General features: G+C 41.8%; 1 protein-coding gene across 1 annotated transcript; it reads left to right on the forward strand.

Annotated features, from left to right (window-relative positions):
• The first annotated feature begins 220 nt into the window (after positions 1-220).
• slc25a20 (solute carrier family 25 member 20) lies at positions 221-4,425 on the forward strand. Its single transcript, XM_060910538.1, has 9 exons — positions 221-626; positions 1,055-1,147; positions 1,407-1,534; positions 2,032-2,122; positions 2,213-2,330; positions 2,865-2,937; positions 3,094-3,203; positions 3,800-3,924; positions 4,018-4,425. Exons 1-9 carry the CDS (start codon positions 522-524, stop codon positions 4,078-4,080), a joined length of 906 nt encoding a protein of 301 aa, XP_060766521.1. The 5' UTR covers positions 221-521; the 3' UTR covers positions 4,081-4,425.
• The last annotated feature ends 10,105 nt before the right edge of the window (positions 4,426-14,530 follow it).

Raw genomic sequence — 14,530 nt, forward strand, 5'->3', positions numbered from 1 at the left:
AGGGTTGTTTAAAAAAACTATTATTTCAAACCACGCGTATCAGGAGCTTATTTCGGATTCATGCATGGAATCGGAACCGAATACAAAACTTTATGCAGTCGAGCATCTGTTTAAGATGGCGGCCATTAGGTGTCGCTAAGAACATCCAGATCTCACGCCACATATTTCACACAAATCCGTAACGAAAAATGTGATTGTAACAATGATTAACTGGCTGTGATTATGATTAGCTAATTAGACGTTTTCAGTACATTTTGCGAATTGGTTATTGTGTGTAGATTCTGAATGTATTCATATTTCTGCACTGATATTTGTCCGGAAGTTTTATCGAGACGCTCCTGAAGTGACTGAGGTGTAACAGTAAAATAGGTCCGGGTGAATATTTAGGTGAAAGGTCTCTGGTTCTTTCTGTCCTTGTGCTGAGTTCTGAAGGGAAATACGGCACGGACAGGTTCGGGCTGGTGGGTATTTTTAAAAACACTTTTTAAGTTGTTTTCTATTCCTCCAGAAGTTTGTTAGCCATGTCGAAACAAGCGCAGCCCATCAGTCCGGGTAAGAATTTCCTGGCCGGTGGGTTTGGAGGAATCTGCCTGGTGTTCGCTGGTCACCCTCTGGACACCATCAAGGTAAGCGAGGACAGTGTTTGGATAGTTTGGTCAATTATATCATTAAAAAAACCAAGTAAAACCATGCATGCAAAGACTCCTTGATGACAGGACTGAGCCAGCACGGTCTCTTCCTTTTGCTCATTCGGAGCCTGCAGGCTGCTGAACTAACTTTAATAAACCAACATTATACATGTAATATAATGTAATAAAGCTCGGGTTTTTTTTTTTCTTCAGGTCAGAAATAAATTCCATTTTGCAGTTTGTTTTATTGCTGGTTTCTTTAGGGAATGGTTTTACTGTGGTTTTACTCCACATCTGTGAGCTTAAGACCTTTGCTCTCAGCTTGGACCACGTGACAGATCTGCTGACGTCACATACATAATTATTAATAAGGGATCTGTGCAAAGCAAGTAATGAGTGGTGTGTGTCTGTGTGTGGGGGGACAGGTGCGTCTGCAGACTCAGCCCAAGCCAGGACCAGGTCAGTCGTCTGTCTACGCTGGAACATTTGACTGTTTCAGGAAAACCCTCGCCAAGGAGGTGAGGTGCCAAAACCTATGCAGAGAAACTCTGGAAAGGAGGACTGACATTTACAGTAATTCAAGATAAAATTAGCGGCATGTCTCCAAACCTGATCTGATGGATTCACATGACTTTACATATAGATTTTTCAAACATTTTTGTTTCATCCTAATGAGGATATGCCTGGTTAGAATCCATTTCTCTAATTATGAGTTTGTCATGGGTGTACAAACTTAAGCACTTGATGAGATATCTCTCTCTCTCTCCCTCCCCCCAGGGGGTTCGGGGCTTGTATAAAGGCATGGCCGCCCCCATTATTGGAGTCACTCCCATGTTTGCTGTGTGTTTCTTCGGTTTTGGTCTCGGAAAGAAACTACAGCAGAAAAGCCCCGATGACATTCTCACGTGAGTCTGCGTAGATTTAAACAGTACCACAAACGCTCATAATTATTCACTGATTCACCCAATCACATCTCACTCCATAATTATAGTGAAATGAATAGGAAGTGGGCATGGTTAGGAGAATGTAGAACATTAGTCTGAATCCTCAGATGGCTCCTGAGAGCGAAAGAGGTCTTCAATGTTTACTTATTTTAAGTTACTTACTCAGTTAGATGTCGATTGTTTTCATGGAAAAAAAGTCATGATGAATCCAGACCTTACAAATCTGCAAATAGAGACCACCTCCTAATAATACAAACCACACTCCCTTCACTGGAAAATTGAATTTGCATAATCAGATTTATGTTAACATATCGCGACAGGATTGGCTCGTAGATTGGAAGATGCACCAACACCTTTGTTTGTCACATGTCGAACTGTAATCGAGTGAGCCGTTCAACTGGTTTAGAGAACCAAGATGGAAGATCTCGAGTCTGAAGGGCTGTGTGTGTGTGGGGCAGGTATCCTCAGCTGTTTGCAGCCGGGATGCTGTCCGGTGTGTTCACCACAGCCATCATGGCTCCTGGAGAGAGAATCAAGTGCCTACTGCAGGTGTGTGTGTTACATGCTTCCTCCTCCTGTATGTTATGTGTGTGTATGACGACACTTTTCACAGCTCAACTGGTTGTGTGCGCATTACAGATCCAGGCATCTTCAGGAGAGATTAAATACGCCGGGCCCCTGGACTGTGTGAAGCAGCTTTACAGGGAAAGTGGAATCCGAGGCATCTATAAAGGCACCGCACTCACACTCATGAGGGGTGTGTACATGTCACTGAACATTTTTCACTTGGGTCTCTCTCTGTCACTCGGTCACATAATAAACATTTAACACGCACGACTCGAAAAGCTTTGTGATTTTTCTTTAGTCCCGGTCGGTGAAGTCAATCCTGAAGGGCTGGCTGTGTCCCTCCGCCAGCGCTGTGAGCTCACCGCTGCGGCTGCAGAGAGTGTAAATGAATACGGAGTGTGTTCCTATGAGTGGAACAGTAACACACAAGCAGTCATGTGTTTTCTGTGGCTTAATCTCAAATGTCTTTCTGCACTGTTAATAAGGGCACTAGGTAGGGAATATGTCAGTGTGTCATATGTAGGGCACAGACAGAGTGAATACGAAGGCTTATAAAATCCTATTTAAAAAAGGAGTAAACTATAAATACCCCTAATTCTTAATTAATGCTTTAACCAGTGTTTATGAAACATTAATGTCAGGCTCATACACGGTGGGCGTGGCTCAGGGCCTACTGACGCCTCTCCCTCTGTGGATGATTGACAGCTGTCACTCTGTGTCTCAGATGTGCCAGCCAGCGGGATGTACTTCATGACCTATGAGTGGCTGAAGAACCTCCTCACTCCAGAGGGCAAGAGGTCCGACCACAAACAATTAAACAAAAAGGAGCATGTGTTCTGATTGGTTGCTGCTGTAACAAACAAATTCTCATTAATCTGTTTTACTGGTGATTTTTATGGAATTCTTCCACTTTTACACTACTGTGGTGTGTGTGTGTGTGTGTGTGTGTATAGCCCGAATGAACTGAGTGTGCCCAGTGTGCTGTTTGCTGGCGGCATGGCGGGAATCTTTAACTGGGCCGTTGCGATTCCACCTGATGTCCTCAAATCCCGATTCCAGACAGGTGACACACACACACACACACAAAAAGAAATTCACTCCCTATGTGTTTGTTCCTGTGTGTGTTTATACCTCTGCCAAGAAAGTTGTTCTCTGTGCTGTTTGTCTGCCTGGACACAGGATTGTGCAGAACCTACCAACCTGATTTTCCATGAAACTTGGAAGGGTAGAACATGGGCCATGGAAGAGCCGATTAAATTTTGGAGCAGATTTCAGTTCCGAGGCAGAGCCACAAATGTACTTTCACTTTTTCACAAACATTGTGACCTCCAGTATTCAGCTTTAATGCAAATCAGCGATGCCACCCGTCTCTAAACCCAGGAGCTGGCAGTAGAGCTCAGTAGTGAGGAAACATAACCAGTGTAGAAGTACGATGACTCCATATCACAGTCCACGTTTATGGGCTATGAGCAGTAATCCTCTGGGATCCAGAAATTCTAATCATTATGGGAATGGATTCAGACATATAAAATGGTTGCGGTTTCAGATTTGCAGATCGTTGACAAGTCAACTTTTGTCTTTGGCTGAGGTCTGTGCTGTCTGTGCGCTCTTCTAGGTTCCTGTGTTCATTTCCTGTGTGTGTGTGTTTCCTGTGTGTAGCTCCTGAGGGGAAATACCCTAACGGATTTCGGGATGTTCTGAGGGAGCTGGTCAGGGAGGAGGGCGTGGCCTCACTGTATAAAGGCTTTAATGCAGTCATGCTCAGAGCGTTCCCTGCTAATGCTGTGAGTGTGTCTCTCTCTCTCTAACACATGCGCGTATATAAATATAAAATTTTACACACACACGCAGTGTTGAGGTGTTTGTCTCTCTCACAGGCGTGTTTCCTCGGGTTTGAGGTGGCCATGAAGTTCCTGAACTGGATTCTACCAAACCTGTGACTTGTATGAGACGGGGTTACTGAAGAATGTGGCTTTATAACACATGCACAATGTCGGATGTCCTTCGCTATGACTTTAGTTTTGCATTATTTTATTTGGTGTTGATGAGGAGTGATGACGTGCCTTATTACACCCGGCTCTGACCTCAGTCTCTGCTCCTCAGGGAACCTGTATGTGTGTGTCCATCCATCCTAGTTTTGTTGATGTAACATTACTTTTAATAATTAAATATATACAATAATAATAATAATAATAATAAGTGATTAGTTCTGTGTAAATCTCCTGCTGGATGAAGTTATGATTTTTTTTTTTTTTGATAATGTAAAATAAACAGATTGTTCCAGATTTTCAGACGTCATCTGAGTGTTCAATCATGCGCGTGTGTGTGTGTGTGTGAGTGAGAGAGAGAGAGAGAGAGACTGCGTGCACTCAGCAGCACTGCAGACTCCAGGAAGCCTAAAGAACATCCTGCTGTTCAAAACTGGAGAACGTGAACATGTTGGTTTAAAGAGACGCGAAAGAGTTTCTCCTGCTGAAATCCCATGCAACATGTCTTTTGGAATCTTACACACTTTCACTAAAATATCGAACATTTACGAGCAAAATGCATTTTTATTTTCATGAGGAAAAGTGAAAATTAAAGAAGTGACTTTTTTTTTTTTTTTTAATGTGTGTTGGACAAGGAGACGTTTCTTGGACTGTTCCACAATCAGCTTGATGAACTTTTCATGTGAAACAAAACATGTTGCTCTGATTAAAAGTAAAGGAAGTTGATTCTGTTAAAAAAAAATAGATTAATGAATTATCAGAATTACATTGAACAAGTAAATACAGTAAAGGAACAGACCTGACTGAAAGGTTGTTGCAAAATACTTTCTGCTCAGTCTTTCTGACTCATGCACTGTATAGTGTGGAGTTTAATCTGCATCATGTATTATCCTATGGTTTAATTATTCTTGAAGTGTGTGTTGATGTCCCAGAATGTTTGGGCCAGTCAATGGAAGATCTGAGAAGTGTGAGATGTTCTGCCCAAGAGAAAATGCTGATGAGGTTTGGTGTGACCCAGTGAGATTCCTGGGCAGAAACTGGGTACGTTTCTCAGGACGGGGGTGGGGCATGTACAGTTGACATGTTTATAAATATTTGCATATTTATCTAATATGGAAATATGGATTTTCTGATGAGGGAAAATGTACTGTAGGTGCAACTGTCTCTTTTTTGTAGACACTCCATGTCAAAATGTGTTCCGTGCAGGACATTTTGGATAACTTTTATTTTAAAATCACATCGCAGTCATGTTTCTTTCCTCCTGTGAAATCTGCAGTAATCAGAGTGAACGAAGGTGGTCAACGTTTTAGGACCATGAACCTTCAAAGATGGAGAATGGATCATTAAACTTGTAGAGCTTTCTTTTTTATGTCGACTTCATGGTAGACCCTCGGAGCACAAATTACCCAGAAAGCATTGACGTGACGAAGCTCATGTACTGCGCTTAGAGCTCTGAAAGTGGTTTATTACTCCAAGTGTAAACAGGAGCAATTAAACACCTCGTATTTCCAAATTAGAATGTTGAATTGTCTGTTTATTCATCCTTATCTTTAATTTTTTGTATCCAAGAGAACATCTTTCCATATTATCTACAAATCCATATGTTGACTGCGTTTCTGTAAAATTACAACCAAAGTAACTCTGAATGCTTTTCCGAAGTGTTTGGGAGTATTGCGTAACATGTGGACGAGTTCATCAGGTTCCTCCACATCCCTCAGTGAAACACCAACAAGCCTGTTGGATCACTGAGTCGTACCTGTATGGGGCGGGTGTGAAAGGTCTAGAACGTTCTCTCCGATTCACACTGGATCACTCAGCTTTTACAGGAAACCAAAAAAATGACACTAACGTGTGAGTGTTTGACGGGTTGCTGTGTGTCCTACAGCACTGGTTTCTTGCTGGTCCATAAATCTGAGACTTCATCAAATGAGCTTAGCTTCTTGTGTAAAAATATGATGATTTTGCTGAGCCATGTCCAGGCTTGAGGAAGGCTCAATAAACTTTAAAAATCAATATTACTTTGTTGTCTGGACAAATCTGATTGTTTTACAATCACATGCAAATTCTATCAACAGTTTCCTCATTGGTAAAAGTTTATCTCTGGTGTATTTGGACCATCCGACTCTCGTCTGCTTATAAATTTTATTGAATTTATTGCTTTTTGTTTTACTTTAGAAGACAATCACCCAAAAATGAAATGATCATATAAAGGTCTCACCTTCCATGTGTGAGGTTGTTAGTTTGGTTTGTAAATGTGGCTGAAGAATGAAGGTTGGAAAGTGGAGGATGACTGAGGTGAAGAAGCAGTGAGGAGGAAACGAAGGAAGTGCTGTTGAAGTTCAAAGCAAAAAGTCAAGGTGATGGGTTTGGGCTAATGGGCTTCTGCATATTTAAAAAAAAAAAGTTGAAACCCTCTCTTCAAGCTCTATAATCCCTTTGTTTCTTCTCAATCCACCCTGGGAGGGGAGGCAGTCGCCCAGCTGTTTGGGGAGAACTGACATGTTGCGGCTGACGTCACAAACCACATAGGGGCCAGAATGGCAGGGAAAAGTGGAGTTCAAACAGCTCATGAGTAAGAAAGACTGTATTGTCAAGATGGTAGACAGTTATTATGCCCCAGAATGCAAAAATAAACTTCTGAAAGACATCAGCAAGACAGAGATGTCCTTTACCTCTGCCTCATCAAGTTCATTCATTGTGGCTCGAGGAATTATTTATTCTACCTGTCATCTAAAATCATTCATGAATTAGACAAAGATTTATAGAGAATATATGCAGTGGAAATAAATTATGGCTTAACCAGTAGTTTTAGAAGAAAATAAAGGCTGTTTACCTGCTCACTACAACAGCGAGCTAAATGTTTTTAGCCACAAAGCTAAAACTAACCAAGCTAATCTTTTTGAAATTCAACCATCACCCACTTCTTCCCCAGGAACAACAGAAATGTGTTTTTTACTCTTTGGTTATAGCTGGAAACCAAGTAAACACGACTACAGACTGAAAAAGGAAACCATGCTGGCCTACCTTCTCATCCTGAAGAAGGTGAGGAGATCATCAGGATCCAAAGTGTCTGCTGGTTCTCTTTCTCTTTAGTCCTCCAGATGTTTTCACAGGTCAGTGATTGCTGTTTAGTCACAATTAGCACTGAACAAATGCTCAGAAGCTGCTACATGAAACTCAGAAGTATTTTTGAGTTGTGGGTTCATTGTTCAGGTGAAGGTGAAGAGAATGTAATGGAGACTAAAGAGAGGAGGTTGTGATTGTCCTGATGGGCTGATGGTCATGTTTCTGGTTCTGAAATGCAGTGAACACATTGAACAATTCCTCCAGCACGAAGGCAAGACATCCATCTCACTTCTTCTCCATTTATTCATGCACCTTTGACTTGAATGAATTATTGAGTGTATTATTTTAATGTGCAGTGTTGTGTACTCTCTCTCTCTCCCCACACACCCTCGTGCTGCTGAGTCATGTGTCGTTTGTGAACGAGTCAGCTCTTTTTTTTAGTGAACGCTGAGAGCCGACTCCTTTTTGAGAACTTTTTTTTCTCCACATCTGTGCTCAACTTTCATTAAAGTATTTGGAATTTTAAAATGATCTTCATAATTATCTCGTTTAAATACAATTGAATTTTCAGGAAATCAAACAAGCACCATAATATTCATGATTGTGGTTTTGTGAAAGCACATGTGACACATTACTGTAGAAAAATATCTCAAAAATGCAAAATAATACCGTAAAATACCAAATAATAGCCGAGTTCCAATTAACCGCCGAGTTCCCTTTAACGGCCGGGTGTACGCGTGTGTTGTGACAAATAAAGGCCGGTTCCGAATACTCGCCGGGGTCTAAAAAAAAAAAAAAAGCGTCCGAACGTTCTATCTAGAATCTTGAGGCCCAGCACTTTTCTGGTTTTCTGGTGTTTAAACGATTTTGCATTGCATAGTTTTCTACCGAAACAATATGAATGAATGAATGAATGAATGAATGAATGAAATTATTTCTATAATACTGTTTACAACATTTTGTTACGTGATAATAAACATGCCATTTCAATGTTATAATCTTGGTCTACCGTAATATTTCTTGAGGAATGCAACTCCGTAACTTTTGACAGATGTCTTAGCCACCCCTTTGGGGTATTCACCCAACGAAAGCCAGCGTGTGTGGTGACATTGAGGACTGCGGGTTTCCAAGGTTGGACTGCTGCTTCTGTTAAACGACCTAAATTGCCGAATGCATGCGTCAAAGCACACACTGAGTTTTATTAAAGACCTTATACCATTTCACTTGCCCTTACCCATTCGGATCTGGAAGACGCTTTACAAAAAAGGTGAGAGCGTTCTAACATGCATTTCAGTCTGCTCGCGGCCAATCTAATCCAAGGGGCCTTTTCAACAAGTAATCTGTCGTGCAAGTTGGGCAGAAGCACGCGTCAGGCAGGCAACATGTAGGCCTACAAGTCAGTAACCTATTCAACTAACTTTCATCCGAACTTTAAGTTTTCTACGGGGTCGAGCCACCGTACCAACTCGCTCGGGGAATAGGCTCATATCGGCCAAATAGGGAGACGTCTTGGAGAGAAACGTGATGCAAGATGACAGTATGTAGCCACTGCAGGTCACTTATTTTTCAGCATAAGAAAAAACCCTTTGGTTTGACACTTCGCACCCTAATTATGTTGCTTCAACGTCGCGCCCTCCATGTAATTTCAGATTGACAGACATCGCGAAGCGCAAAGGGTGGAGGCTGCATGGGTGAGGGTGATAGCAAGTGACCATAACTTTGCAGAGTAATTAAATCACAGTGCTGCGCACAGACAATGGTGTGGTTTCTTGATTATTTTGTAAAGCATGCGCTTAACTAGTCATTAACAGGAAAAGGTGTGTGATTTATCCTTTATCCACCCCGACTGTGCCATGCGAAGATGCATTCTGCGTCTTCAAAATTCCCCGAAGTCGGCGCCGTGCTATCTGTAATCTAACTCTAAACAAACTGTAAGTTATACTGGTTAAAAGTAGGCCTATCTGAGAATGATTTTTTCCCCGTTTTGAGGTAGATTTTGGGGAAGGTATTTGTGAAGAAGGAATTAATCGCCTGTTCCAAATAGCCGCCTAGTCTCTAATACGCGCCGGGTCTCTTACGTGATTGAGACAAATAATCGCCCGGGCTATTATTTGGTATTTTACGGTATGTTAATCAGAAGGAAGAGTGAGATTTCATATGCAATGAGAAGGCATGCAGGAACGATCAGTGGTCAAAATGTGTCTGTTTTCAGACAGAAAAGAGTCGTTGGGGAGTCGAAAGAATCGACTCTCGTTTGTGAGCTGGACCAAATGATCCAACTCCTGGAAAAGAGCTGAAATCCCCATGTTCGGGAGGCCTTTCTACCAGGAGCATCAAACTCTCTGAGGACACCTATCTTCTGAAGCTGTCTTGTATTTTAAGATGATTTGGATTATTGTCTTAAAGTCTAGCAGGTGCGACCATGCAATACAACACTTCTGTTCTTGGCCACACATGTCTCTGTTCTAAATGAGAGGGCTGTCCATGATCTCAGCATGATCCTTGAGATGTGTGTGGAATGATGGGGATGTGAGGGATGGGATTCTGCAGGAAGGAAGCACGTTGCATGATGGTTAATTGACACTTCGTTTAATCATAACCAGAACTTCTCTGACATAATGTTATCCTTGTGGGAGGATTTTATAATTGGCACAAATCAAGAAAAATCTACAAGGTCTACTTTTTTTTTGGGGGGGGGGGGGGGAGAGGGAGCTGCTGATCTTGTTGGGGACATGTCCCCCCACCAGTCCCCATATTTCCTCTGCCCCAAGTTGACAATGATTTGAGTAGCCAAACTCCAAGCCAACCAGATTTAAAAACAGCGAGATTTATCAAAAAAACAAACAGATTTATCCACAGCGAGGATAAATTTGTTTGTTTTATTAATTATGTCATATTCTTGGGACAAATAATTTTCCTCTCTCTTTTGGGTGGGTGGGTCAGTTCTGAGCTGCAGGTGAACATACCAGACCAACACACTCGAACAAGTCCAAACTCCAAGCTTGGGTGATGAGCTTCTGGAATGTTTCTCAAAAGTTCTTCCTTGTTCACAGTGGCGGCTGGTAGTCTTTCAAACGGGAGGCTGGTCGGTTACGATATTTCCAGATTTTAAAAGAAAAAACACATCAATTTTGCCCATACTCTTGCCTCTGATCTGGCTGATTGTTGGCAGGGTCACAAACTGTGAAATAACAGGTTCTTTTTTTTTTTTAAAGATATTTTTTTGGGCTTTTTGCACCTTTATTGGATAGGACAGTGTAGAGACAGGAAATGAGCGGGAGAGAGAGACGGGGAGGGATCAGGAAATGACCTCAGGTCGGAATCGAACCCAGGTCCCCGGATTTATGGTATGGCGCCTTATCCACCTGAGCCACGACGCCCCCATAACAGGTTCTTTTGGCCCATTAGCCTACTGTCCAATATACATGATGGTGTTGGGGGGGAGGGGTATATTTTAACATTTTATATTTTAAAATTGTGGCATGTTGTTTAAAAATTGATCATTATTGAAAGCAGCTCTTTGTCAGGAACCTCAGCAGTAGAGCTGGGTGCCACACATTTCATTCAATGACACTCTCCCTGTATTTAACTTATTTTGACTGAGAAATGTTTTATTGGCAATTTTGATAACCCTTCACTTTTAATCCAGGTCTGTAGTGTGAAATGTTCTCGGCTGTGTTTTTGTTTAAAAATGTTTTCCAAATTGTAGCTGTGTTTAATTCATATCCAGAGAAATATATATTCCAATATAATATACTCAGCATAAACATTTTAAATAGATTCTATATTTTTGGTCCATCCATGACATATTACTAAAGTAGCCTATTTACTGTTGTTGATGTGGGTCACTTGCTGTTAGCCAATTCACTTTCTCATACCAGGAGAGCTGAAAGGAATGAGTATTATTCCCTACCTTTTTCACCAAGTCAATTTGAGGCGTTGGTCTCTTTAATTTTTTCCTCGAAAGGAAGACTGGCAAATGGCTTCGCCAAAATTAAATCAGCAATACTTGGCATCCGTGCGCAGCTTTCTTGCTAGCTGACTAGCCCCCTCAAGTTCAAGTTCAGTCACTCAAATAAACGAAATTTCTGGAACTAAGATAGCAAACTTGACAACACTATATTTACACTTTATTTACAATGAAAATATATACAAACTAAAAAAGCTGGTAGAAACCGTATGTAATGAATGAAATCGAAATGTAAGCTGAGCTCTTACAATACACCACAGCACTTGCGAATCCACATGGGACTGAACTGAGATTCACCGCTGCCTGTCAATAGAGTGTTTCGAGATCAGCGCGAACCCGGCGGCGGCCATATTGGAAGTCAAAGGTCGCTGTGTCAGTGCATTGTTGTTGTCCAGCGAAGCAAAAAGGGGTGACAATGCCGAATACGTGCGTCATTGTTGGCTGTAGTAACCGAGGGGAAAAGGGTGGCAAAAGCTTCCACAGACTCCCTAAAGTCGTGACTAACCAGGGAATTGCAGCACAGGAGAAAAGCGAGCGGAGGAGACGACAGTGGCTGGCTGCCATTAACCAATCAAATTTAGGACAACTTGACTGTATCCGGATTTGTTCTGATCACTTTGTGACAGGTAGGTTAATATTGTCTTGAATTTCATAGTTACTAAAATAGTTATTTTAATTTCATAGTTACCGGTAGCATCCAGTATGCCGGCTGTTGTGTGACCGTCGTACTTTCCCTCAGTCTCGTGGCCGCTTCAACATAAAACAACAGGGAAGCAACATGGGAGCAACATTACCCAAGTCCAGCAATGCAGTTGCAATGTGCACACAAAATAGCATGTCTCTTGTCAACTATTATCCAGGGGTGTAGACTAGGCTGGGATAGACTCTGCGAGTGTAACACTTTCCCTCTGATCACTTTTGTCTCTCCATCTTCAGCAGTAAACACCGACACATCGCGGACCCAACCGGACACAAATCTATCGTATGCTTCCATGCTCTTGTAGTTCTGGAAATCCTTTAGTTCACAAAATGGACTTGGGTGAAACACTAGATAGTTCACAAGATCTATGTATGTTAAATGCGGCAACAAGCTGGGGTCAGCTTTCCATTCCTTCTCACTAACAGTGTATGGATCTACATTCCCAATGAAACGTACCTTCTCAGCATAACGCTCCCGTGCCTGCTTATCCAAACTTTCACAGTAGTGCTCCATCACTTCAGATGTCTAAATTCTTAAAAAATCCAAGCTTCTAAGCCCTCTAACGCGGAAACGAATCGCTAAATGTGTACTCTATGAGCGCTCTGGAGCGAGTGACTTCCAAGATGGCTGCGCACGCGCAGTGTTACTATTTTTAGCATCATCGCAGAGCCCTCTATAGTTGAAACAAGCTGTCAATCAAAGAAAATATCCGGCCGCTTTCACCAATCACCAGTCTCCTCGCGGAACCTGCCATGTCCCTCCCATGTGAGGCTCAGAGTCCGTAGGCGGGCATTTTCGCAGTATTTGTCCAATAACCGTCTTGCATTTTGAGATTGAAAAGCGCAGAGCTCCCAAATGCCATTGAAGTGCACTGAGGCTGGGCTGCATCGCGCTGTCACGAGGGGGAGAAACTCACGCGCACATTAAAGTTATGAGGGCATTTTTAGAGGAGGCTGAGCCTCCCTCGTTGTCTTAGAGCAATCGCCCGTGCTTGTTCACAGTTACATTTGGCTCGTCAGTATTTTATTGTTCCAGATCGTTCCATCCTTAACAATGTTGTTTATTTTGGTGTGGAGATTATTTAGGATTTGGTGGACACTGGTTGAGATGTTTGGGCTTCACCAGCTGTGTTTGAAGGATGGAAGTGAAGAGTAAAACGCATCCTGTGTACACTGTCTGGAATCAGTGTTCACTCCCCAGAACCTTTTGTGGTTCCACCACAATCCTCAGCACTGATATTCTATGGAGATGTGCCTGGGTTTGAACTCAAGGACCTTTTGAACCTCAGACAAGAGTCAACCTACCAAGACAAAGAGGCTTGCCTGCTCTGAAGAGCTTTCATTTTTCACTTTCTTCATCTTAAAGTTCTCAAAAGAACCAAATCAGTGCCCTCAACTCAAACCACTGAACCAGACAGACAAGGGTTAGAAGAGGAATTTTTTTTTTAATTGCAGAACCAATTCTATTTTTTCTGGCAAATTCAGCATGTCGTCACTTTTTAGCTGCGAACACCTCGTTAGAGGAACACCACACTGTATAAATATTTAATCAAAGCCTAGAATAAAGTGATAATTTCTCAGATGGAAACGTAAAGATGCAACTGGGTTCTCAGTTTACGGCACAATAACTAAATCAACCTGTGTGTGTGTGTGTGTGGGGGGGGGGGGGGGGGGGGGGGGGGGGCTGTTCCAGTAAAACAGTGAGTAGGTGATGTTACTGTTCCCACCCCAAAGTTGATTTTCCTCACAGCATGTTTTATTCCTCTTGTACCACAGCAATTTGCCAAAGAGTACAATTTATATTTGATAGATTTCCAAATATTTTTAGCAATACTTTTTGTCGACTGTATGGTTACATTTAATGTTGTGGAACATCCACATTCTTCTGTCAGTAGTTAAATTACAGCACACATCCTTGAGGAGAGTTAATTTTTCTGTGCTCATGCTGCCTTCAAGTATTTCTTGGAAGTTAATATTTTACAGATACAAGACAATAAGCTTTCACATCAATATGATGGAAAAAATGCGCGCCGCAAGCAAAAACTTTATATTGTCCACTTGTATTTTCTTTAGTCGCTAAAATTATCAGGTTTGTGTTACTGCAGCAAACTGAAAATCAGAGAGACTTGTGCATTTGGAGTCCGAGTGTCTGCTCATATCCAGTTTGTCCTTTCTATTTCAGCCATTGAAAGAGATTTTAGCTTGCCGGTGTTTACGTGGCTTTGGATTAAAAAAAAAAAAATCCTTTGAGTTTAGAGTTAGCAATAATGCTGCGGTTACAATCGTCTACACTAGTCTCATTACGATATTTTCAGACAGAACGTAAAGACAGCAGAACATAGACAAACTTCGTTGCTTGACAGTTGTCAGGAAATTGGTTTTTGTTTGGCTTTCCGTCAGAACACCAGACTGTTTTCCCTCATAACATGGTCATGGTTTTTGAATTATAAAAGTCACCGAGTTCTGAAATCACTGTCCTGACATGTAGAACTCCCTAGAACAGTCAGTCATTTTAACACACTGCACATGGCAGTTTGTCTCCTTTTGGCACAACGAGGGGTGCCAGTATTTTTGGAACACCTTCGAAATTTATGCCACAAGAATGAACACTAAAATATTAAATGACCAAGTTAAAGGTTTTGAGTTAACACTACTGATGGATGCACA

The sequence above is a fragment of the Neoarius graeffei genome, chromosome 26 (assembly GCF_027579695.1).
Source record: "Neoarius graeffei isolate fNeoGra1 chromosome 26, fNeoGra1.pri, whole genome shotgun sequence".
Classification (NCBI taxonomy): Eukaryota; Metazoa; Chordata; class Actinopteri; order Siluriformes; family Ariidae; genus Neoarius; species Neoarius graeffei.

Coding starts and splice junctions, on each gene's coding strand:
- slc25a20 (XM_060910538.1), top strand. CDS start 522: ATGTCGAAACAAGCGCAGCCCATCAGTCCGGGTAAGAATTTCCTGGCC. Junction 2,938..3,093: donor CTCACTCCAGAGGGCAAGAG/GTCCGACCACAA, acceptor GTGTGTGTATAG/CCCGAATGAACTGAGTGTGC. Junction 3,925..4,017: donor GAGCGTTCCCTGCTAATGCT/GTGAGTGTGTCT, acceptor TCTCTCTCACAG/GCGTGTTTCCTCGGGTTTGA.